General features: G+C 41.3%; 1 protein-coding gene across 6 annotated transcripts in view; it reads right to left on the reverse strand.

The window, feature by feature from the left end:
- The window catches only part of smg1 (SMG1 nonsense mediated mRNA decay associated PI3K related kinase), a 90,336-nt gene that overhangs the window by 10,747 nt on the left and 56,500 nt on the right, over positions 1-23,089 (reverse strand). For all 6 annotated transcript variants that reach the window (XM_044182129.1, XM_044182128.1, XM_044182130.1 and 3 more), the window contains 12 exons: positions 22,649-22,867; positions 21,125-21,318; positions 18,108-18,280; positions 17,379-17,658; positions 15,837-16,109; positions 15,371-15,605; positions 14,960-15,171; positions 14,663-14,819; positions 13,904-14,093; positions 13,217-13,497; positions 4,910-5,119; positions 2,947-3,084 (listed from right to left, as the gene is read on the reverse strand). In XM_044182129.1, coding sequence (XP_044038064.1) covers positions 2,947-3,084; positions 4,910-5,119; positions 13,217-13,497; positions 13,904-14,093; positions 14,663-14,819; positions 14,960-15,171; positions 15,371-15,605; positions 15,837-16,109; positions 17,379-17,658; positions 18,108-18,280; positions 21,125-21,318; positions 22,649-22,867 — 2,562 coding nt within the window. The remainder of the gene's footprint in view (positions 1-2,946; positions 3,085-4,909; positions 5,120-13,216; positions 13,498-13,903; positions 14,094-14,662; positions 14,820-14,959; positions 15,172-15,370; positions 15,606-15,836; positions 16,110-17,378; positions 17,659-18,107; positions 18,281-21,124; positions 21,319-22,648; positions 22,868-23,089) is intronic.

The following is a 23,089-nucleotide window of genomic DNA, read 5'->3' on the forward strand; positions in this document are numbered from 1 at the left end:
AGTAACTATTTAATTTGATACAATAACAACAAAATGCCCAAATAAAGCACATGATCAAAAATGGCATTTTCCTGAACTGTCCAGAAACTCCAGTATAGTACCATCTGAGTGAGGACATTTGATTGATAGTGAGCTGCTGTAACAAAAGAGTTTCCCTTCGGGGATCAATAAAGTATTTCTGATTCTGACTGATGGATTAGTTACTGTGGAATAAACACAGAATGGAAAGAAATTACCACCGCTGAAATAGCACAATAAAATAGGAGAATTTCAGTGGACTCTTAAACATCAGATCTCCGTCATCTAAAGTTGTACTAGTGAACGATTTAATATCAGATCATCATATTGACTTATTTTGTCTTACTGAAACATGGCTGGGTCATGAAGAACATGTTAGCTGAAATGAATCCACTCCACCCAGTCATATTAATGCTCACATTCCTTATTCAGAATTGTATCTGAATTCTAAGAGTTTTTATTAAGTTTAGTCCTTAAAACAGATAAGGTAATTATTGCAGGTGATTTTAATATTCATGTGGACGTTGATAATAATAGCCTTAGTACTGCGTTTATCTCATTAGATTCGATTGGCATCTGTCAGAGTGTACATAAACCCACACACTGTTTTAACCACACCCTCAACCTTGTTCTAGGATATGGCACTGAAATTGAACATTTAATAGTCTTTCCAGAGAATCCTTCTTTATGGGACCATTATTTAATAACTTTTGAACTCCTATTACTGGACTAAACGCCATTAGACAAATACTCCTACACTAGATGTCTATGTGATAGTGCTGTAGCTAAATTTAAGTAAATGATTCCATCAGTATTAAATTCAATACCATGTTTCAATACAACAGAGGACTCCTATGCTAATTTCAGTCCCTCAAAAATTGATCATCTTGTTTATAGTGCTGCAGGCTTACTGCGAACGACTTGACTTGACTCTATTGCCCCTCTAAAAGAGAATATAATAAATCGCGAAAACTTGAAAGGAAAAGGCGTTCCACCAATCTGGAAGAATGTCGTTTAATCTAGCAAGATAAGTCTTAAATCAAATAGGAAAGCCCTCCGTAATGCCAGAGCAGCTTACTGCTCATCATTAATAGAGGAAAATAAGAACAACCGCAGGTTTCTTTTCAGCACCATAGCCAGGCTGACAGAGAGAGACAGCTCTATTGAGCCATGTATTCCTATAGCCCTCAGTAGTAACAACTTTCTTGAGTTCTGAGTTTCTTTAATGATAAAGTTTTATTTATTAGAGACAAAATTCATTAAGTCCTGCCCTCAACCAGTACCGATTTATCCTCAAACACAGGAACCATAGAAACAGCTGTAAAACCTGATATATATTTAGACTGCTTTTCTCCTATCGACCTTCTTTAACTAACTTCAACAATGTCTTCATCTAAGCCATCAACCTGTCTCTTAGACCTCATCCCAACTAGGCTGCTTAAAGAAGTTTTACCCTTAGTTAGCACTTCATTACTGGATATGATCAATCTGTCTTTATTAACAGGCTATGTACCACATTCCTTTAAAGCAGATGCAATTAAACCTCTTCTTGAAAAGCTTTATCTTGATCCAGGTGTTTTAGCCAACTATACACCTTTATCTATCCTCCCCTTTCTCTCTGAGATCCTTGAGAAAGTAGTCGCCAGTCAGTTGTGTGACTTTGTACAGAACAACAGTTTATTTGAGGATTTTCAGTCAGGATTTGGAGTGCATCATAGCACAGAGACAGCACTGGGGAAAATTACCAATGTCCATTTGCAAATGGAACATTTAATTGGCATTAAAGGAACCCCACTAAGCTGGTTTAAATCCTATCTATCAGATCGATCTCAGCACGCTAAAGTTAGTCAGAGTTCTGCAAGATTCTGTGCATGCACCAATTCTACTTACCTTATATATGCTTCCTTTAGGCAATATTATTAGGAAACACAACATAAATTTTCACTGTTATACAGACGATACCCAATTATATCTATCAATCAAGCTAAATGAAACTAATCAGTTGGCTAAACTTCAAGCATGCCCTTAAGGGCATAAAAACCTGGATGAACTGCAATTTTCTGATAAACTCTGACAAAACATGAAGTTATTGTACTTGGGCCCAAACACCTCCGAGACACGTTATCTAAAGATATAGTTGCTCTAGTTGGTATTGACCTGGCTTCGAGCACCAGTGCAAGGAATCTAGGAGTTATCTTTAATCAGGATTTTTCCTTTAACTCCCCCATGAAACAAACTTCAAGGACTGCCTTTTGCTGATATAGACCTAGACTGCCAGGAAACTTCCCATGATGCTCTCTCATCCTCTCCATCTGCGTGCATTTTTATCCCATTAATGCATGTTACTAACTCGACATCTTCACTCTCCCGTAGTTTTGTGCTTTCTTGTCTATCTCCTCTCTCTTTCTGACGCTTTCAGCAGGTATTTCTGCCTGCAGAGCTGCAGAGTCTGGATCTATGATTGCAGGCCTCCTACTGCTCCCATGATCCTGCTTGACAACACACTACAATTATTATTATTAGTCTTATTACTATTATTATTCCTATCATTATTATTCCTATTATTGTTTTAGTAATATTACCACTACCATTACATTGTTATTATTTTAAAATAAGTGGAATTTGCATTGTGCTCCTGTATTCTCTCTCTCACTCTCTCAACGCAACACAGCAGTGGCAGATGGCCGCCCACCCTGTGTCTGGTTCTGCTCGAGGTTTCTGCCTCTTAAAAGGACGTTTTTCCTTGCCACTGTCGCCAAAGTGCTTGCTCTTGGTGGGAATTGTTGGGTCTCTGTAAATATTATAAAGAGTACGGTCTAGACCTGCTCTATAGGAAAAGTGCAATGAGATAACTTCTGTTATGAATTGGCACTATATAAATAAAATTTAATTGAACTGAATTGATGGTGTATGTGGTGTGATACTGACCTGAATGGCGACTATGGCTCCCTCGTCCTGACTCAGCTTGTACAGCTTCTTCTTCATGTTGCTGAGGATGATGGAGCGAGGAGGAATGCTCACACTTAGAGGCTGATTATTGGGGCCCAGAACATCCTCATGCAGCCACTGAAGGTGGACACACAAAGCCGTTAGTCCGTAACCTTTATTACATGCCTGACCTCAATACTAACCTACTAATACAACTTGCAAGTGTAGCTCACAATTACAGTGGTGTGAAAAAGTGTCTGCCCCCTTCCTGATTTCTTTTTTGCATGTTTGTCAGAATTAAATGTTTCAGATTTAAAATCAGAACAAATTTAAATATTAGTCAAAGATAACACAAGTAAACACAAAATGCAGTTTTTAAATGAAGGTTGTTATTATTAAGGGAAAACAAAATCCAAACCTACATGGCTCTGCGTGAAATATTGATTGCCCCCTAAACCTAATAACTGGTTGGGCCACCCTTAGCAGCAACAACTGCAATCAAGCGTTTGCGATAACTTGCAATGAGTCTTTTACAGCACTGTGGAGGAGTTTTGGCCCACTCATCTTTGCAGAATTGCTGTAATTCAGCCACATTGGAGGGTTTTCGAGCATGAACTGCCTTTTTAAGGTCATGCCACAGCATCTCAATAGGATTCAGGTCAGGACTTTGACTAGGCCACTTCAAAGTCTTAATTTTGTTCTTCTTCAGCCATTCAGAGGTGGACTTGCTGGTGTGTTATGGATCATTGTCCTGCTGCAGAACCCAAATTCGCTTCAGCTTGACGTCACAAACAGATGGCTGGACATTCTCCTTCAGGGGTTTTTGGTAGACAGCAGAATTCATGGTTCCATTTATCACAGCAAGTCTTCCATGTCCTGAAGCAGCAAAACAGCCCCAGACCATCACACTACCACCACCATATTTTACTGTTGGTATGATGTTCTTTTTCTGAAATGCGGTGTTACTTTTACGCCAGATGTAATGGGACACACACCTTCCAAAAAGTTCAACTTTTGTCTCGTCAGTCCACAGAGTATTTTCCCAAAAGTCTTGGGGATCATCAAGATGTTTTCTGGCAAAAATGAGACGAGCCTTAATATTCAAAGCTTTAGAAATGGCTTTATAACCTTTTCCAGACTGATAGATCTCAATGACTTTCTTTCTCATTTGTTCCTGAATTTCTTTGGATCTCGGCATGATGTCTAGCTTTTGAAGATCTTTTGGTCTACTTCACTTTGTCAGGCAGGTCCTATGTAAGTGATTTCTTGATTGAGAACAGGTGTGGCAGTAATCAGGCCTGGGTGTGGCTAGAGAAATTGAACTCAGGTGTGATAAACCACAATTAAGTTATGTTTTAATAGGAGTGGCAATCACTTTTTCACACAGGGCTATGTAGGTTTGGAGGTTAGGTTTGTTTTCCTTTAATAATAACAACCTTCATTTAAAAACTGCATTTTGTGTTTACTTGTGTTATCTTTGACTAATATTTAAATTTGTTTGATGATCTGAAACATTTAAGTGTGACAAACATGCAAAAAAATAAGAAATCAGGAAGGGGGCAGACACTTTTTCACACCACTGTACGTCATGTTGTATTTAGTGTCCATATGAGCCACTGACATGCATAAATCAACAAATAAATGAAAATCCGTAGCCTTCAAGTGGTACTTATATTCCTAAAAGGTGATAATTTTTTGTGGGTGCTGGTTATCTACGGTACATTTGAATCACAGATTTTGTAGGTGTGACCAGTTTAAAACAGAAATTAGACCAATTTTGGTCGTCCATGATAACAGATATAAAAATGAACCTTATAATCCAGTCAATACTAACTCTACATACTACAAGCAAGCAATATTTCCAATGTTGGTAAAGTTAAACATGTTACTGCTTTTAATGTCACCACAATCTTGGAACAGGATATGAATGTAGCTTATCAGAAGCATCCACACAGGTCTGTACCTGAAACATGGCAGTGTGAAGCTGGCTCCTCTGCAGGCTGGCCTTGATGGCCTCCAGGTTGGTGTCCAACCTCCTCAGCAGGTCCACTTTCTTCCAGGCCGTGTCATAGGAGGAAGCCAGCACTGTGGCTCTGTTCAGCAGCAGCTGGGAGACCTGGCCTGATGTCAGGTTCTGCTCCACTGCCTTCTTACAAAGCTCATCCAGAGACACCTTCATAACCAGGACAGACAGTGATTTAGGTCAAGATAAGGCTTACAGTTCCTAGGAATGCCCCCCGAAACTTCGTTCTGAATAGGAACTGGTTTTAAATTTTTAAGAACTCGCCCGGAGCATCATATCTGTAGCTATGAGTGAGATTAGTGGATTGGAAAATATGTTTTAGGTGTAATTTATAGTGGCACATGCAGCCTCTCCTCTCTGTATCTGTGTTGCACGAGGGTGGGGCTGAGCTCCTCCACCACACACACAGACAAACAGAGCAGACAGCAGAGCAGAGGGGCCATGGAGGAGAGACTGAACCCAGGTGAAGTACCTTACCTGAGTTAACAACAACTATGCTAGTTACTATGAGCGTGAATAAAAGACCAATAGTGTAATTTTTTTTTTTTTTAAAAACATCAAAAAATTAAGTAAATAAAAAGAATAAACTTATAAACTTGCGATATTTTCTACTGCTTTTCTCAAGTCTTACATTCACTGCCGGTATGTTTTAGCCATAGAGCGCTTGTTAGGCTAATAGCAAATTGTTACAAACAAGCTAAAACGAAAGCTGACTGTATCCACGTATCTTAAAATTGAGCAAATACTTGTAGACCACTCCCAAACCAGCCCTTCCTCCCTCCACTATCCTTACCTGCCAGGCAGTTAATCAACTTTAGCAATAAGATGGACTTCACTCAGTGTTTAATGTCAGGAATATTATTTATTATAATAATTTCTTGCATTTCAATTATGCCTTTGCTGCCTGTCAGGCGCTATTGGCATGTAAGGAATTATTATAAGGGCCCGAGCAGCAACTGCTGCAAGGACCCTATTGAAATGCAAGGAATTAATATTATTCTATCAATTGAATCGCATTTTTGAGGTGCTAAAGGTGCTAGAAAACTCACGAAACTTTGCACAAAATTCAGAAGTGGTGAAAATTTACATTTCATATCGGTCTTGCGCATGGGTGTGGCAAAATGCATTACTAGCACCCCCTACAGAGCAGCCCCTGCAACACATTTAACCTAAACGTATGAAATTTGGGGGGGACATGTATCATGTCCAGACGTAAAAAAACCCAAAAAAACCACACACACATACCCTAAACCCAACAGGAAGACGGCCATTTTGAATTTAGTGGCCATTTTTTTGCGATTTACAGGCTCTGTACTTTAACAAACTCCTCCTAGAGAATTAATCAGACCGACTTCAAATTTTCGCAGACCAATCTAAAGACCTTCGCGATGAAAAGTTGCTCAAAGCTTGAGTTTTCATCGAACAATGTGGCCGTTAAGGGGCAACGAATTTCCATGTTTCGCAATGAAAAAGGAAGTTGTTATAACTTGAGTGTGCATGGTCACGTCTGCCTCAAACTTCACGTTTGATAACAGTCCCACCCTGAAGACCTCTACATGCCATAATTCACTCATATTCATAGCGCCACCTACTGGCAACAGGAAATTACGCGTTTTATACTTAGAAGTACTCCTCCGAGCAGGATGACCAGATCAACCTCGCATTTTAGCAGAAAAGCCTTAAGACACTGATGATGCTATACTGTGAAGCTAGTGAGTTTTAGTCTAATGTCGATGTTTCACCATGATACAGGAAGTTGATGTAACAACAAATGTAACCCAAACCTCACATGTTTGATAAGAGCCACGGCCTGAAGATATTTACAGGCCAATAATGAATATTAGTCATAGCGCCACCCAACAGAAAGTTAGCCTTCAACAAAGCAGCCCCCGCGGTATTTTTCACCTAGATGTACGAAATCTACAGATCTATCATCTCAAGACTTACATAAAAGCCTCTTGGAGCCATACCGTAGACCCAACAGGAAGTCAGTCATTTTGAATTCAATGTGCACTTTTCGGCCATTTTTAAGATCCGTACTTTAACGAACTCCTCCTAGAGAATTAATCAGATCAACTTAAAATTTTCACCGAGCAATCTAAATACCTTCACGATGAAAAGTTGCTCAAAGCTTAAGTTTTTGTCGAACGGTGTGGCCGTTATGGGGCAGGAAGTGGTTTATAACACGACTGTACATTGTCAAATCTCAGCCAAACTTCATATGTATGATAAGGGTCCCACCCTGAACACATCTATATGACAATATTCAGCTATTGTCACAGCGCCACCTACTGGCAACAGGAAATGGCAAGTTTTATGCATTGCTTTACTCCAGCCAACAGGTTTAGTACATCCACTTCAAATATTGTCAGAAATGGGCTTAAGATCTTGGTGATGCTTCATTAAAAAGATTGAGAGTTTTCAGCAAATGACCTTGGCGTGGGGCCGCAATGCTTCGTCATGACACAGAAAACTGTTGTAACTTCACTTTACATGGTCCAAGCTTCCCCAAATTTCACATGCTAGATAAGAGTCCAGGCCTGAACACATCCACATCCCAAACTGAGTCATAGCATCACCTACTGACAACAAGAAGTCACCCTTCCAAAATTAAGACCCTCCTTGTGGTTTCACCCAAATGTATGAAATTTGGGAGGCACATGTAAGATGCGAAGACCAACAAAAAAAGTCTCTCGGTGACATGACCTAAACCCAACAAGAAGACGGCCATTTTGGATTAATTCTCATATTTTTGGTAATTTATATGGATCATATTTTAACAAACTCGTCCTAGACCATTAATCTGATCAATTTCAAAGTTAGTCAGCATACATAAAACAGGTTGAAGATGAAAAAAAGTATTTGTCGAATGATGTGGCTGTTAAGGGGCAGCGATTTTCGAGGGTTCGCCATGAAACAGGAAGTGGTTGTAACTTTACCATACACGGTTCTATCTGAACTTCACATGTATGATAAGAGACCCGCCCTGAACACATCTATATGAATATAGTTATTGTCATAACACCACCTACTGGCAACAGGAAGCCAGCCTTCTGTGACAAACATCATCCAATTTACATTGAATTTACATGGTGTGGTCTACACATGATATCCAGCAAGCGTTATTAGTGTGTGTTCTCTCGTGCCACATAGTGGTCACCAAGAAATATTTAAACAGGAAGTTGCTGTAAATTCAGTTTACACCGTCCAATCTGCCTCTAATTTCACATGATTGATAAGAGTCCCACCCTGATCGCATCTACAGGCCAATAACGACAAAGTCATAGCGCCACCTAGAGGAAACCGAAAGTAAGCCGTCCATGGCAAAGATGATCCAATTTGCACAACATTTTTGTGGTGTGGTCTACGCATGATATCATTCAACATGATGCATAAAGTGTGTTGTCTAGCGCCACATAGTGGACACAGCAAGTGACATTTAACTCGTACGTGCAGTGACCAAACACATCACAATTCAGAGCTGTGTTGAACAGCCAGCATCCGTGCATGGAGGTGCGCGGGTCCGATCATCGCTGCTTGCAGCTTTAATTCTATTTAGATTACAGGGAGACATTTAGTTTATTTGGTATATCTAACCTCCCCTTTCTCTCTAAGATCCTTGAGAAAGCAGTCGCCAATCAGTTGTGTGACTTTCTACGTAATCATTTATTTTCAGTCAGGATTTAGAGTGCATCATAGCACCGAGACAGCAATTGGTGAAAGTTATAAATGATCTTCTAATTGCATCAGACAAAGGACTTGTCTCTATACTTGTCTAAGATCTTAGTGCTGTATTCGACACCATTGACCATCACATCCTATTAGAGACACTGGAACATTTAATTGGCATTACAGAAATCGCACTAAGCTGGTTTAAATCCTATCTATCAGATCAGTTTGTTGTTTAACGATGACTCCTCCATGCACGCCAAAGTTAGCCACAAAGTTCCACAAGATTCTGTGCTTGGACCAATTCTATTCACCTTATATATGCTTCCTTTAGGCAATATTATTAGGAAACACTCCATAAACTTTCATTGTTTTGTGGATGGTACCCAATTATATCTATCAATCAAGCCAGATAAAACTAACCAGTTAGCTAAACTTCAAGCATGCCTTAAGGACATAAAACCCTGGATGACTTGCAATTTTCTGATGTTAAACTCTGACAAAACTAAAGATACTGTACTTGGCCCCAAACACCTCAGAAACTTATTATCTAAAGATATAGTTACTCTAGATGGCATTGCCTCCATGGCCTCCAGCAACTTCAAGGACTGCCTTTTTTCACTTATGTAACATTGCAAAAATCAAGCACACCCTGTCTCATTGTCAAGTTACAAGACATTTATTTATCATTTTACAACACAGGGTTGTATAATGATATTTTGTTTTGTAGTTCCCTTTATGCTACTCAAAAAATATATACAGTAGATCAGTGAATAAATAAGTCATAGAAATAGAAGTAGACATAGAAATGAAAATGAAAACTATTTTACACGGCTGAGGATGAATTTAGCAGTCTCACAGTCTGAGGGAAGAAGCTGCTCTGTAGTCTGGTGGTATGACAGCAGATGCTTCTGCATCTCTTTCCAGACGACAGCGGGCACCTCACCTCACCGATAACACTGATGCTCAGTAGGTTGGTACAAATGATCTTCTGAGCTGTTTTAATCACCCACTACAGAGCCCCCCAGTCCTCATCTTTGAACATGAGCTAGTTTGTGCACTCAAAAGTAGAGCCCGACTGATTTATCGGCCAAAAGTTAATTAACAATGAACCGATCATTTCACCTTTCAATATAACTCTGTTATATAACCCTGTCCCTGACAACCGTCACGTCACTCATGCTTATCACAACTGTTTGTTGTGTTAGCGAGGTAGGTAGCAAGCTATAGTTTGTCAGTCAGTAGCAGATTGAAAGGTAAGCGTCAGAGATTCTCTTCATCATTCTGCAGCTCAGCAGATGACAGTACGGTGGAGGTTTGAGTCTGTTGAGTGTTGACTTCATGCTACGACATAGTTGGTGAGATGCAATGCTGGAAAGTAAATAAACGTCAGGAACCTGTTTTTTTTCACTGGATACATTGAATGTTTCCATGAATGTTTTATAGCAGAGGCACTGTCTCTCTTGGTCTCTCTTGACTTGGCAGCAGCGAACCATGAGTTAATGTTTGCAACAGTTACATTTACAGTGAAATATTGCTACAGATGACCTGTTTTGATAAACAAGAAAAAAAGTGTTTCTGATTGGAGTTCAATCAATTGAAATAATGGTTCAGAATTGGAACAAAGCTGTAGCATGAATCTCATAGCTTGATAAAGTAAGTTAGAGAATGTGTGGTTTAGTAGAAAGCAGTGGTGGAATGTAACTAAGTACATTTAATACTGTACTTAGTACAATTTAGAGGCACTCGTACTTTACTTGAGTATTTCCATGGCATTTTCTGCTACTTCAGACTAACTGATACTGAACAGTGCTGATGTTTATTTAGATATTTATTTTATTTATTCTTTATTCAAATTGTCAGCAATTGACTGATACTTAACGTACAGTACTGATGTTTATATAGCTATTTATAATATTTTTATTTATTCTTTATTTTCTCTGTTCATTTCTAGAATTGATTAACAATGTATATGTTAAATTATTTAACATGTTAAAGATATTTAACTTAAATATTACTAATATTACTAAATATTATTATTAATATACTTTAAAGAGTTATTTGTTTAAGATAAGATAAAGAATAGGTACAAAATCCACATAGAAAAGGTCTATTTTAATTCCAGCTTAAAAATTCACTACATCGGCCACCATAACGGCAATTGGTCAATGTTTCCCCTCTAAAAATTGGTATCGGTCTCAAGAATCCCAGAACGGTCGGGCTCTACTCAAAACAGTCCTGTAGAGGTGCTGTAGTTTCATCTGTCCACCTTTTTATCAGCTGGGTGTAAGTAGGCAGGAGATGCAGGGAAATATAGTCTGATTGACCAAAATAGGGGCGAGGGAGGGCTTTGTAGCTGCCAGAAATGTTCGTGTACACATAGTCCAGTGTATTTATTCCCCTGGGATGTGGACATTCTGGTGGAATATAGGTAATATAGTTCTGAGGTCTGTTTGATTAAAATCACCAGCTACACTAAAAACACCATCCGGTTGTTTTGTCATGCGACTGCTGATGACCTCATACAGTTCCTGAAGTGCGTTCTTTGAATTCGCATCTGGAAGAATATGAACAGCAGCAACAGAAACACTGGTGAATTCTATGGGCAGATAATATGGTCGACATTCTAACAATAAAAATTCTACATCTGGGGGAACAATGTCCATCCACTTTAACTGCATTTGAGCACCAAGTGTCATTGATGTAAACACTCTCTTCTCGTCTTACTGGAGTCTTCAGCACGGAACAAGCTGCGCCTGTCGAGTGTGATAGCTTCATCCAGGATATTGTGATGCAGCCAGGTCTCAGAAAAGATGAGGGCACAGCAGTCTCTGATTTCCTGTTGTTGAGTTAGCCTGAGTATTTTCTCACCCATTTTATTTTCCTGTGACCGGACTTTAGCCAGGAGTAGACTGGGTAGTGGAATAGCCTTAGGGTTAGACCTGGGTTAGCCTAGCACTAATGCCGCATCTCTTTCCTCTCTTCATTCATTTGGCCCGGCTGGTCTGGTTGTCAGGACGGGAGATGCCGTTAGCAGTGACCGTCTCAAGGTCCAGTGCACTTAATCCAATCCCTGCACTTCCTTTTCCGATGTTGATGAGTGTATTACTGTCATGAGTAATATGTGCTTCAGTAATGAAGGCGAGAAAATAAATTAAAACAAAAATGTAGTGAAGTTTGAGGGAGCTACTTGCCACTGCATCTACAGATGCAGCTGTTGCCATGACGACTTCTGCCATGTTACTTCTAGGCTGGATTATTGCAATTCCTTATTACCAGGCCGCCCGAATAAGTCCCTTAAGACTCTCCAGTTCATCCAGAATGCTGTGGCACGTATACTGACAAGAACTAGGAAAAGAGATCATGTTTCTCCAATACTAGCTTCTCTACACTGGCTCCCTGTAAAATCCAGAATAGAATTTAAAATCCTTCTCCTCACCTATAAAGCTCTTAATGGTCAGGCACCATCATATCTTAAAGAGTTCATAATACCTTATTACCAGACTAGATCACCCAGAATGCAGTGTTACTTGTGGTTCCTAGAGTCGCCAAAAGTGGGAGCCAGAGCCTTCAGTTATCAAGCTCCTCTCCTGTGGAATCAGGTCCCAGTTTGGGTTCGGGAGGCAGACACCATCTCCACATTTAAGAGTAGGCTTAAGACTTTCCTTTTTAATAAAGCTTAGAGTTAGGGCTGGCTCAAGTGAGTCCTGAAACATCCATTAGTTATACTGCCAGGAGACTTCCCATGATGCACCTCTCACCTCCTCTGTATGCATTCTTATCCCATTAATGCATGTTACTAACTGGACATCTCTCTCCCGTAGTTTTGTGCTTTCTCATCTTTCCTTCTGTTGCTTTTAGCAGGTATTTCTGTCTCCTGAGCTGTAGAGTCTGAATCTATGATTGCAAGCCACCTACTGCCCCCCATGTTCTTGCTCAACACCCGCTACTAAAATTATTATTATTATTTTATTAATATTACCACTACCATTACATTATTATTTTAAAATTCTATGTGGAATTTGCATTGTGCTACTGTATGCTTTCTTTCCTCCTGCTGTCTCTCTTTTTCATGCTGCTTTTCCCAGCTGCCTCTCTATGCTGTTGCTGGCCACAGCACTGAGCAGCGGTTCTCACTCGTTCTTTGCACGCAGACCAGCAAAGTAAAATGACAAAAATCGCCCCCTACTAAATAATCGCCCAAAATAAACAACCGGTGATGGACTGTATGTAATACTACAGCTGTATAAAGCCACTGTGGATAGAATTCAGAAATCACAAAGCTGTTAAGACCAAATCTCTTGCAAGTACTATTTTCACTGCTGGAAAAAAATTCTCATCATGACACAGCTGACAGCTGTATCAGTGATGTCAGATTAATTATCTAACATTTGAAAAATTACAACTGCACATCTTTACAATGTTATGAAATTATTTAAAGAGTAAATAAAACATGAGGGATATAACAAAATACGGCCATATCCTTCTCAATATCACTAATTGCGCACCAAAAATCTGACTGGCGAAAGAAGATGTAAAATTAATTAAGTTCATTACATACACAAACACTTGTCTTACCTTGCTCTCTGCACCAAAGTCTTTCGCCTCCACCATGGTGACAACGTCCAGGCCGAGGGCAGACAGGGTGCTGCAGAGGGCCAGACCGAGGGCTTGGCTGGGCACACCCATGAGCATCTGACGAACAAACTCAGCTGTGAAGGCCTTGATGGGGCGGGTCATTTGTTCTTCACTGACCACTGTCACACCTGACCCTGTTGCACTGGGCCGCTGGTACAGCGGCTTCCCCAAACCAACTGGTCCATTTGAAGGTAACAGGTCCTCAGCTTGGGGACATGTACCTGAACACACAAGATTTGTGAGACACTCGTCAGACAGCAGGCTGAAAAGCTGACTAATGAACTTCCAACACTGATGGTTATGGACCATAAATATAACTGAAATTTCAATTCTTAAAACCACCAAGCACAGATATAATTGGCCAAGATTAATATTCTCTGCCAGGGAAACACTCCTGTACACACCTGTACAGGTTTATTTGGTCTAAAAAGAGCAGAAATATAGTGAAACATTTTACAGCATAAGAAGGATCAAAAATATTAGCATTGTTTTAGGTATGTCTCAGCTCTTGTATGAAATTAGGCAAACAAGTCATATTTAACAGGAGACTAGTGATCAGCCAATCACTGTGGGTGGGTGGTTGTAATTGGTCTGAAAAAACTCAATGGGTTAATCCTGAGCTATTACCAGACAGAGTCTGTGCAAAGGAGGCACACAGCCTAAAGAAATCCCTGATGGTTTGCAGTCTCTTGAGGAAGAATACTTCTTCCATTAGCTGCCGCTGATTCAGGCTGTCAAAAAAGTTGAGCTGTGTGGCCCGAGCGTCCCTCAGAACATCCACCTTCCTCCAGGCAGTTGGCACCTCCAAAGAACTAAGCTAAGGACAATGAGGAGCAGAGGAAAATGGGGTAAGAGACAGTTGACTTTTTTATATTGGTAACCATATACCTTTATTCCAACCAATCTTTATTCAACCAGGAAATGATGTTGACAGAAATCATGCTGACTGGTGACTCAAGGAAAAGCAGATCAATGTACAATCACTCAATGTTTATCACTGGACGAAGCTACTGTCTCTCCTTGTATTAGAGGTCTGGATGGGCCTGGTTAAGACAGTACCCACCCTGCCACACTTGCCTACTCCCACAATCTACTGTACTAAGATCAGCTGCAGGCCCATAATCTGTAGTCTGTGAAAATCTCATTTCACATGGGACCTGCAGGCCGACTGGCCTTATGCAGACCTCTAGCTTATGGATTTTACAGAAGATGAGGTCTTACATAAAAATGTAGATTGGATGCAAGAGGATGGAAAATCTCAATATAAAAAGGCACCGGAAATCCAAAAATATTAAATAACAGCCCTGACACAGGGAAGAACATACTGTATGTGATTTAAAGCCTATCATTACATTTATTACATCTGAAAGACAACTTGGGTGCTACCTTCTCTGTGAGCTGCCCAAATGCAGTCTCTAGCTGGGTGAACATGCCATCAAAGGCCACCAACAACATTTGACCTGCAGACATTTTTGGTGTGTCCTGGCCCGGTCCATCCATGCTGCGAGGCTGGATCAGCTCAGAGTACTGAGCACGCAGCATCCTGAGCACAAAGAGTTTTTCATACATCAGACATGCTTAGGCTTTTAAACATTTGCAGGTTCGTAATCAGTTAAGCCAAAGCTTTGTCTGATCAAATTCAAAACAAGTAGAATTAAATACACCACCATACTAACTACTTACCTAGTGATATGGAGGCAGTGGTTGTGCCCATCGTGGTCAAGGCCTGTGGCGGCCTTAAGACTGTCGGCCAAACCCTGCAGGCCAAGACTATCAGAGCTCTGCTCCACCAGCTGCTCCAGTTCTGCCAACATGGACTCCAGGGTGGGCTCTCCTTTTATCATACAGCGCAGAGCCTCTGGAAAGATGATCTGACGGAAGTTGGTGTTCAGTTCCTACAGTGAACAAGGACACTGTCAGAAATCCCTGTATCTTTTTTTCCAGTGGAATGTACTGCTCTAACAGCCACATTTACATACCCATATAAACAAAAACATTACACAAAATTCTAAGAAGCTTCTCATTTCCATCCAGACAATAGGCTGCTTCTAGTTGTAACTGGTTGATTTCACAGTGTTTTGGGGGTGCACCTACCTGCAAGCAGGTGTACACAGCATTGGCCAGGTACACAGCCTGGGTGGTAGCTGAGGGTGCAGGCAGCTCCAGGTCATGGGGCAGGAGTGGGCAGCGTTGTAACAGTGTTGCCAGGGCACTGACATTTCCAGTCATACTGCAGAGCTCCTCCAGGAACCACGCCCCATCCCGAGATGTCAGGTCTATCAGCTGTTCTCCAGCACTGGCCGCCACCCCCTCCATCACCAGGTTCCGCCTGGAGAGAAAAAACTGTGTTCAGCTGCAACTTTTATCTTTCCCCTTTATTTTCTCAGACCCACTTTCCAGAAGCACCACATTTAAAAAAAAAAAAAATCTGATGTGGTATTTGAAGGTTTCAGAAATACAGCTGTTAAAATAGCTCAGTTTAGCAATGTATGGATATCGTATTTTCGTCTGAGTGGAAAAACAGCACAGTGAGACATAGAATGAAAGATATGTTTTAAACCTGCAGAGTGTGCAGAGGGCAGAGGTGATGATTCCTGCCAGGCTGAGGGAGCCCGGCTCTCCATTCTCCCGAAGGAAGACTGTAATGCAGTGCTCAATCTCCTGCAGCTGCTCCTCGCAGGCTGCTGCAGTTGTGCCCTCAGCCTTCAGTCGTTCTGCTTGGTGCACCACACAGTCATTGGTGTCAGCCACTTGGTGCTGCAAAGTCAACTCCACACTGGACAGGAACTGGCAGGAGGCTGCAGGAGGCTGGGGGGCAAACAGCACCTCATATCTGTAAAGGGAGGGGGAAACAAAGCTCAACTGTGGGCATAATAAGTTACAGGAGAGTGCAACAACATAAACACGACATAACCTTACTGACAAAAATGTTAATCCTAATATGTTCATAGCATGGTCTGTGGATTATCCTAAATTACCAGGAATGTTAAATCAGAGAAAAGGCGGCACCTGAGCTTGGCCTATGTTTTATGGTCCAAATGTTTTCAGCAAAGCCCCGAATCTACTGGTCATCACACGTGGCATTTTTATGTACTACACCCAGCTCATAGCTGCATAGGAACCAATGTGTTCTCAACGGAATGGTCGGCGCAAAGTGCTGGTGGAACAGAAACCAAGCCTGTCACTGGAGCACCAGCAGGGAGAGTTTCCAGTGAGGCACTAAAGTGGGACAGCTATGTTTACTCAGAACTAAGTTGTTACCATAGTATTACAGTTGGCAGTGCAGCTTGTGTGTGCATGCATTGCAAGCCTGCATGAATGTCCAGACTGATATAAAACATAAACATTAGAAAGCAAGTCAAGGACATTAAAATGTCTCAGAAAGCTGAACAACGTAACAGACACCGCCTTGTCCCTGGTAATGATAATAGTGATGAAACTGAAGTGTTGAAGTCTCCGACTGCCACAGTTGTCCCGCCTGGTCTAAGTCAAACTGACCGCCTGACTGACTTGCCCCCTCCCCCAATGCCAAACAACAACGAGAGTTTGTTCATTCAGTAGCAGCTGATAATAACCGCTCATTTATTAGCTCTTATTTCAAACACAAAGGGGCTGGAATATGTGTTGTTGTTGTATGTTTGCCAATAAATTTGTTGTAAATCAGTTGCTAATTTTTACTTATTCTTATGTGTGCCTTTTTCTTATTGAATTTATGGTTCCGTAAGGTAAGCCACCTTAAATCAATGAAGTGAAATAAAATGGCAATTCAGTAAGATTATCAGGCTGGGATGGATTATTCATACATTTAAATTATAGCCATGTTTTAAATTGTTCATTCATATGTTAAATGAGGCAAAGCTGTTTTTTGACAGTTAACTGCGTTTGTAGTAATAATAACAATAATATTTTTTATATAGCACGTATTGATATTGCAATATTTATAGATTGAAGCATGACCCTAGACTCAAAGATTTCAAGCCCGGATCTCCACTGAACCTCCAACCACCCCTGACTCAGAGTTGTACAATCATCTGAAAACACAGCACACCTTCCAAACAATCAGAAATTCGCCATAAAAGGAAAGTCTGCTGCAGTTCCTTACTGTCTGTAAATGTGCTGGCAGTGCTCCACTGTCATGTCTCTCAGCAGTTCCTCCAACCAGGCCTTCCACTGGTGGGAGCGATGGAGGAGCAGGGTAGCCCGTGGGTACAGCAAAGCTACTGTAGCATAGCTGTGAAGCTGCTCCAAGCAGCCACGAAGTGCCCCACGGCGCTGCTGCAGTAAGGAGCTCACCTCCTCCTCCAGACTCTCGCACTGGCTGATCAGGTGGGCCTGGCCTGCATTCTGCAGGAAGGCTGTAGCTGGCACATAACTAGGAGGACCTAGAATAAGTGGACAACCAAGAATAAGATGTAACACAGCTCAAGGAAACTAAAATAAAATGTAGCATTTTAACAATAAATTTTTACCACACTCATTTATAGACATTAAATTAGGCATGAAATGCAGGTTGATCTTTATGGGAATGTGCTTCATTGTTTTCTGGCAGAAAGCAGGACTACTTTAAAGCCAATGAATATCTTTGTCAAATATTGTCACAATCTTCTTTTCAATTAAAATGTATGTTTAACCCTAAACAAACTAGTAAAAACACCCAATTGTAACTAGCTAATTAAATACATCCAGAAACGTGATTAAAGAACGGGAGATAGAATTTTACATAAAACCAAATGTAATGTAATGCTACAAAAATTCAATTTTAAAAAAAGCTTTTTTTTTTTTTAAACCAGTTAATATTCATGCTGCTTGCATTATTTCCAGTGGGACTAACCAAGATCTATGGGGCTGCTGATGTCCTGCAGCAGGCTGGCCAACTGGGTGGCTTCTAGGTTGGAGAATGCTGCCTGGTACTGGGAGATCCACTGGTCCAGGTCAGCCAGCTTGCTCTGAATGGCCTCCTGCACAGTCCGCTGCCGCGACTGCAGTTGGGTATGTTCAGAGTACCTGTGACGAGGAGGGCTAGATGAATAAGCTTTCAGAATGTGGTGCTACATATTGTTGCATATTTATTTGTCATGTTTTGCAGAGTGCCAACAAAGAAAACTCATGCCTTTCTGATCTGTTGATCCTATTCTACTTCCATGGAAAGTTATTCCGGATTGGAAATCTACCGTTTCACCGCTGTGGGCTCCTGTAAGGAGCGAGTAAGCTTCTACCTGCTCCTCTGATGTCCTTTACTGTGGCCCACAGTTCCGTGCCTCGCTGCCTGTCCTTTTTACGTTTGCTGGCTGTGGTCTTCCCTGTTTTACAGTTCTACTGATGGCCCCGGCAGCGGAGGTTGCTGAGTTAAATGAACTGTGTTCCATTGAGCGGCTCCTCCAGCGGCAGACGGAGCTGTGTTCCCGGCTAACGTGTCTCAAGCTTGTGGGTAGCCCTTCAGATGCAGATGATGTCCCTGGCCTGACTTCACCTCACCCCCCTAAATGGGTGTCTGTTGTTAAGGGTCGAAAAAGACTCTCTTCCCCTCTGCAACCCGTTTGGTATTGGTGGTGATGATATCCTACTCACTAACTTTCTTTCACCAGAAAGCGCACCATGCCCACCAGCTTCACCTTGTCGCTCACCATACCCTACGTCCCCCCACCACCCCGAGTACAAACGTCCACATTTGTCACTCCTTCAGTTGGAACCTGACAACCGGTTCCACAAGATGTCAACTCCAGTGACGACTTCTCCTTCACCACAGCCACCTGCTACTATCTCAGTGCCTACCCCCACACAAGAATCAGATCAGGTGGTCAATCACTCAGCTCACCTGCATTCAGCCAGCTCATTAGCGATCGGCCATAAACTCAGATCAAAGCTTTCAATTTACAAAGGAAACCATGAAACTGAGTGACCTGAGATTTGAATTGTTGGAAACTAGCATCAGGTTTGTAGAGCTTACTGGTGCTATTACATACTGTCTCTCAGAAGGCAAGACAGCTGATTTTATTTAACTAATTCCGGCTCTCCTTGACATCCATCCCTCTGTCCACACTGTGATAGTGCATGCTGGCACCAATGACATCATGGCCAGGCAGTCCATTAAACTGCATTATCAACTTGAGCCTCTAGCCTCCACAGTTGAAAGCCTGGGTAGGAGGTGTGTCCTGTCCCACTCCTACTATGACCAAGCCATCTTTTTTAGTCTGCACCTGTGGATGCAAAATTGTACTACTGCCACTTTACTTGGTTTTATTAGTTAATTCTGATTCCTTCTGGACAGAGTGGGACTTGTTTAAATATGATGGGTTGCATTTTAACAGGAAAGGAACAGAAAAACTGATTTGTAACTTTATTAACTTAAATGCTTTTAGCTTTAATTGATGGTTTCCCCTTCCCAGCATCCTGGCTCTGTACTTCACAGCCCTTTCCTTGACAGTGCAGGTCCTGCTGGTGCTGGTTCAGGTTTTGTTTGTTTCCCTCCTACAAGCAGTCTACACAGAATCTTATCACAGTTAAAACCAATTCTTCCATCCCTGCTGTTGAATCAGCTCAATTGTTTACTCAATGCAAGTTCCTTGCCAATATGTGAAGCCATGACAAAGGGCACACACTTGACCTTGTGCTCTCCCATAGTTTTTGTACGGATGATGTGAATTTGATGAGCCTGGTACCACGGATGCATCCTGTATTATGTCCTGCCGAGATTAAAAGTTGGATGTCCAACAATGTTCTGCAATTGAATGAATCCAAATCAGCGGTAATTATAACTACAATCTGTGGCCCCAGTACTAGCAGCATTAATAATATCTCCTCTAGTATAGGTGCCTTATCTAATAATGTTCCTAGGTGTTATTTTTTATTCAGAATTGTCCTTTGATGTTAAAGTGGTGCAGTCCTGCTTTGCACAACTGAGACAGCTAACCAAGATCAGCTCATTCCTTTCCTCTACAGACTTAGAAAAGGTGCTTTATGCTTTTATCTCCTGCAGACTTGACTATTGCAATGCACTTTATTCTGGTATCAGCTGGCGAAACATCAAAAGATTGCAGCTGATACAAACGCTGCTGCCATGCTTTTTACACGTACTAAGAGAAGCAACCACATTACACCGATTGGTTACCTTTGAGTTTTAATATTGATTTTAAGATTTTACTGCTTGTTTTTAAAGCCTTGAATGATCAGGCTCCTGCCTATATCTGTGATTTGCTAACTCCCTATGAGCCTGATCCCTGCTTGAGATCCTCTGCCAGGGCCGTACTTATGGTTCCAAAATCTCGACTTGTCACTAAAGGTGACCAGGCTTTTGCTGTCCATGCCCCTCAACTGTGGAACTCCCTGCATGGAGATCTCAGGCAGGCAAACACAGTATCCTCCTTTAAATCTCTTCGTAAGACTCACTATTATCGTAAGGCTTTTTCTTAATCTGATGGTATTTGTTGCAATTATTTAAATTATTTTATTATGTTTATATCTTAAGTTCTGGACAGCCCAAAAGTTGTTTTGTTTCCAAAAAACTGAATGGTGACATGCATTTAAACTGAAACCAAAAGGGTCCAAATTATTCATTAACCTTTTTAATTAACACTATGGAAAGTGAGCATTGCGTCTTTTCCCAGATTACAAATCTATGAAGAATAAAGATATAAAAATATAATTTAATTGAAAAAATTCAACACTTGAGTCGTCAACCTCTGCTAAAGTTCAGCGTATTTTAAAAGTTAACTGAGCATTTCATGGTGATTAATTAATAATTAATAAATTTGTTCATGTAGGCAAATTATTTGATTAAAATTACTTCTCAGTGCCAAAGATTCATTTTAACATGAATATGGCGTAAATGAGTATTGTGCTGTCTTAGACCTTTGGTCCAAGGAGAGGATGAGATGGTCTGGATGGTTCTCTGCCCCCTCCAGAAAGGCCATCTCCTCCTGAAGTTTGGCCTGTAGTTTCTCCCCCTGGCAGAGCAGCTCCTGCAGGACGAAGTACTCCTCCACAGCCTCTTCCACTTGTGGCAGCACTGACAGCATCTCGTCACGATTCTTAAACCAGTTCACCTGCACACAGAACAACAATCACACTCAAAGTCCTCAAATGCTTTGCTTCTGGACCATTTGTGTGCAGTACTTTAATTAATCTTGGGTTCTCTGTTATTAAAGGAGCAGTGTGTAGGATTTAGTGGCATCTAGTGATGAAATTGCAGTTTGCAACCATTTGAGTACTGCTTGCCTCACCCTCCCCTTCCAAGCATGTAGGAGAAACTACGGTGGCCACGAATTCTGGATTGCCACCTCCTGAATTGTATTCTAGTCAGACTGATGAAACCTCTTAATCATCATTAGACAATTAGAGAAAACTAAAACATTTCTTGGCAACTTGTTCTCTAATTTAATTAAATAAAATGTGCAAGAAATAAACAAGATTAGATGTTAAAGAACCTTAGGAAGGAATGTAAATCACAGAAGAGTTGTACAACACTGGCTAATATTCTACATTTAATAAACTAGTGCACTGCCCATTCGGGACGTGGCCATTTAGAATGTGGGACGGGACGATTGCTTGGCTCCCGTTATTGCTGCTTGCAGCGTTGTCAAGAACCGCTCATCCGATCGACTTCAAACTCAACACTGCACTCCCATGGGTCCTCAGTAATACACCCACCAAATGTTTAGTCGATCGAATGTACGGTTCTCGAGATATACAAAGGACAGTCATACACACATACAGACAGACAGAGATTCCTTCCTTTATAGTTAGTTGATGCTGCTAGAGAGCATCTATTGGCCAAATGGCACCAAATGTGGTTGCAATAGCACAAAGTGTTCAGGAGATATTACATTTGTTGTAATATAAGCCCTGCCCACAGCATTTGAGCAAACTTTAAGGGACAGTTATAGCAAAACTGTATGGAATACCAAAGTTCTTCCGGCTTGGTCCAGAGATGTTCTGTACCAAATTTGGTGACGGTGCTCTAAATTTGTAGAAGAAATAGCAAATAAACAGATTTGGACACAATTCAAAATGGCGAAAAATTGATCTAGACACAAATGGGCGTGGCTTATATGGGTAGAGTCGTCTGGACCCCACAAAATCCAGGAAAAAAGGAATTTTGTTTCTGAGACTTACAGTTCAAAAGTTACAGGCCAAAACGTAAAGTCCGTTGTTATAGCGCCACCATCTGGCCAAATTGCACCAAATTCGACAGTGCACTCCATTGGGACCCTAACCATAAACTCACAAGTGTGAAGTTGATCAGATGAACGGTTGTCGAGAAAATCGAAAGGACAGATATACATAAAAAAAAATACAGACAGAGACTCCTTCCTTTATAACACTGAAATGGGCCCATCAAGCCCATGTAGCAGTCAACTCCTGTCACGACCTCACCTTAATCTCAGCCACCCTAGAGGAGAAGAGAGAGTGTGTGATGTCTCTCTCCATCTCCCTCTTGCTCTGTTTGCTGTCAGCCTGCTGGCCTCCTCCTCCATACACTGCACCAGCAAAGCCCACCTCACCCCCAGCAGTCCAGTCCACCAGGGGATCATAGACGAAGGCCTCTAGCAGGGTAAGTAGGGTCTCTCTGCCCCGACGCATCATCTGAACCACCTGAAATGACACATCTGACTTCAGCACTTACTCAGCAGATCAGCAACTATCTGCAAGACACAGCAAACATTTTTATTATAGATGAAGACTAGGTCCTGCACACTATTTGCCTCAAGGTTATGCATTGAACATAAATGGTTTTACAATGAAGACCTGAACTGTAAATATACTGTATATAAATGTGATGGGGGCTAAGTAGAGTGAGATGGGGGCCCAGAAGTG

This window comes from Siniperca chuatsi, linkage group LG21, assembly GCF_020085105.1.
Source record: "Siniperca chuatsi isolate FFG_IHB_CAS linkage group LG21, ASM2008510v1, whole genome shotgun sequence".
Taxonomy (NCBI): Eukaryota; Metazoa; Chordata; class Actinopteri; order Centrarchiformes; family Sinipercidae; genus Siniperca; species Siniperca chuatsi.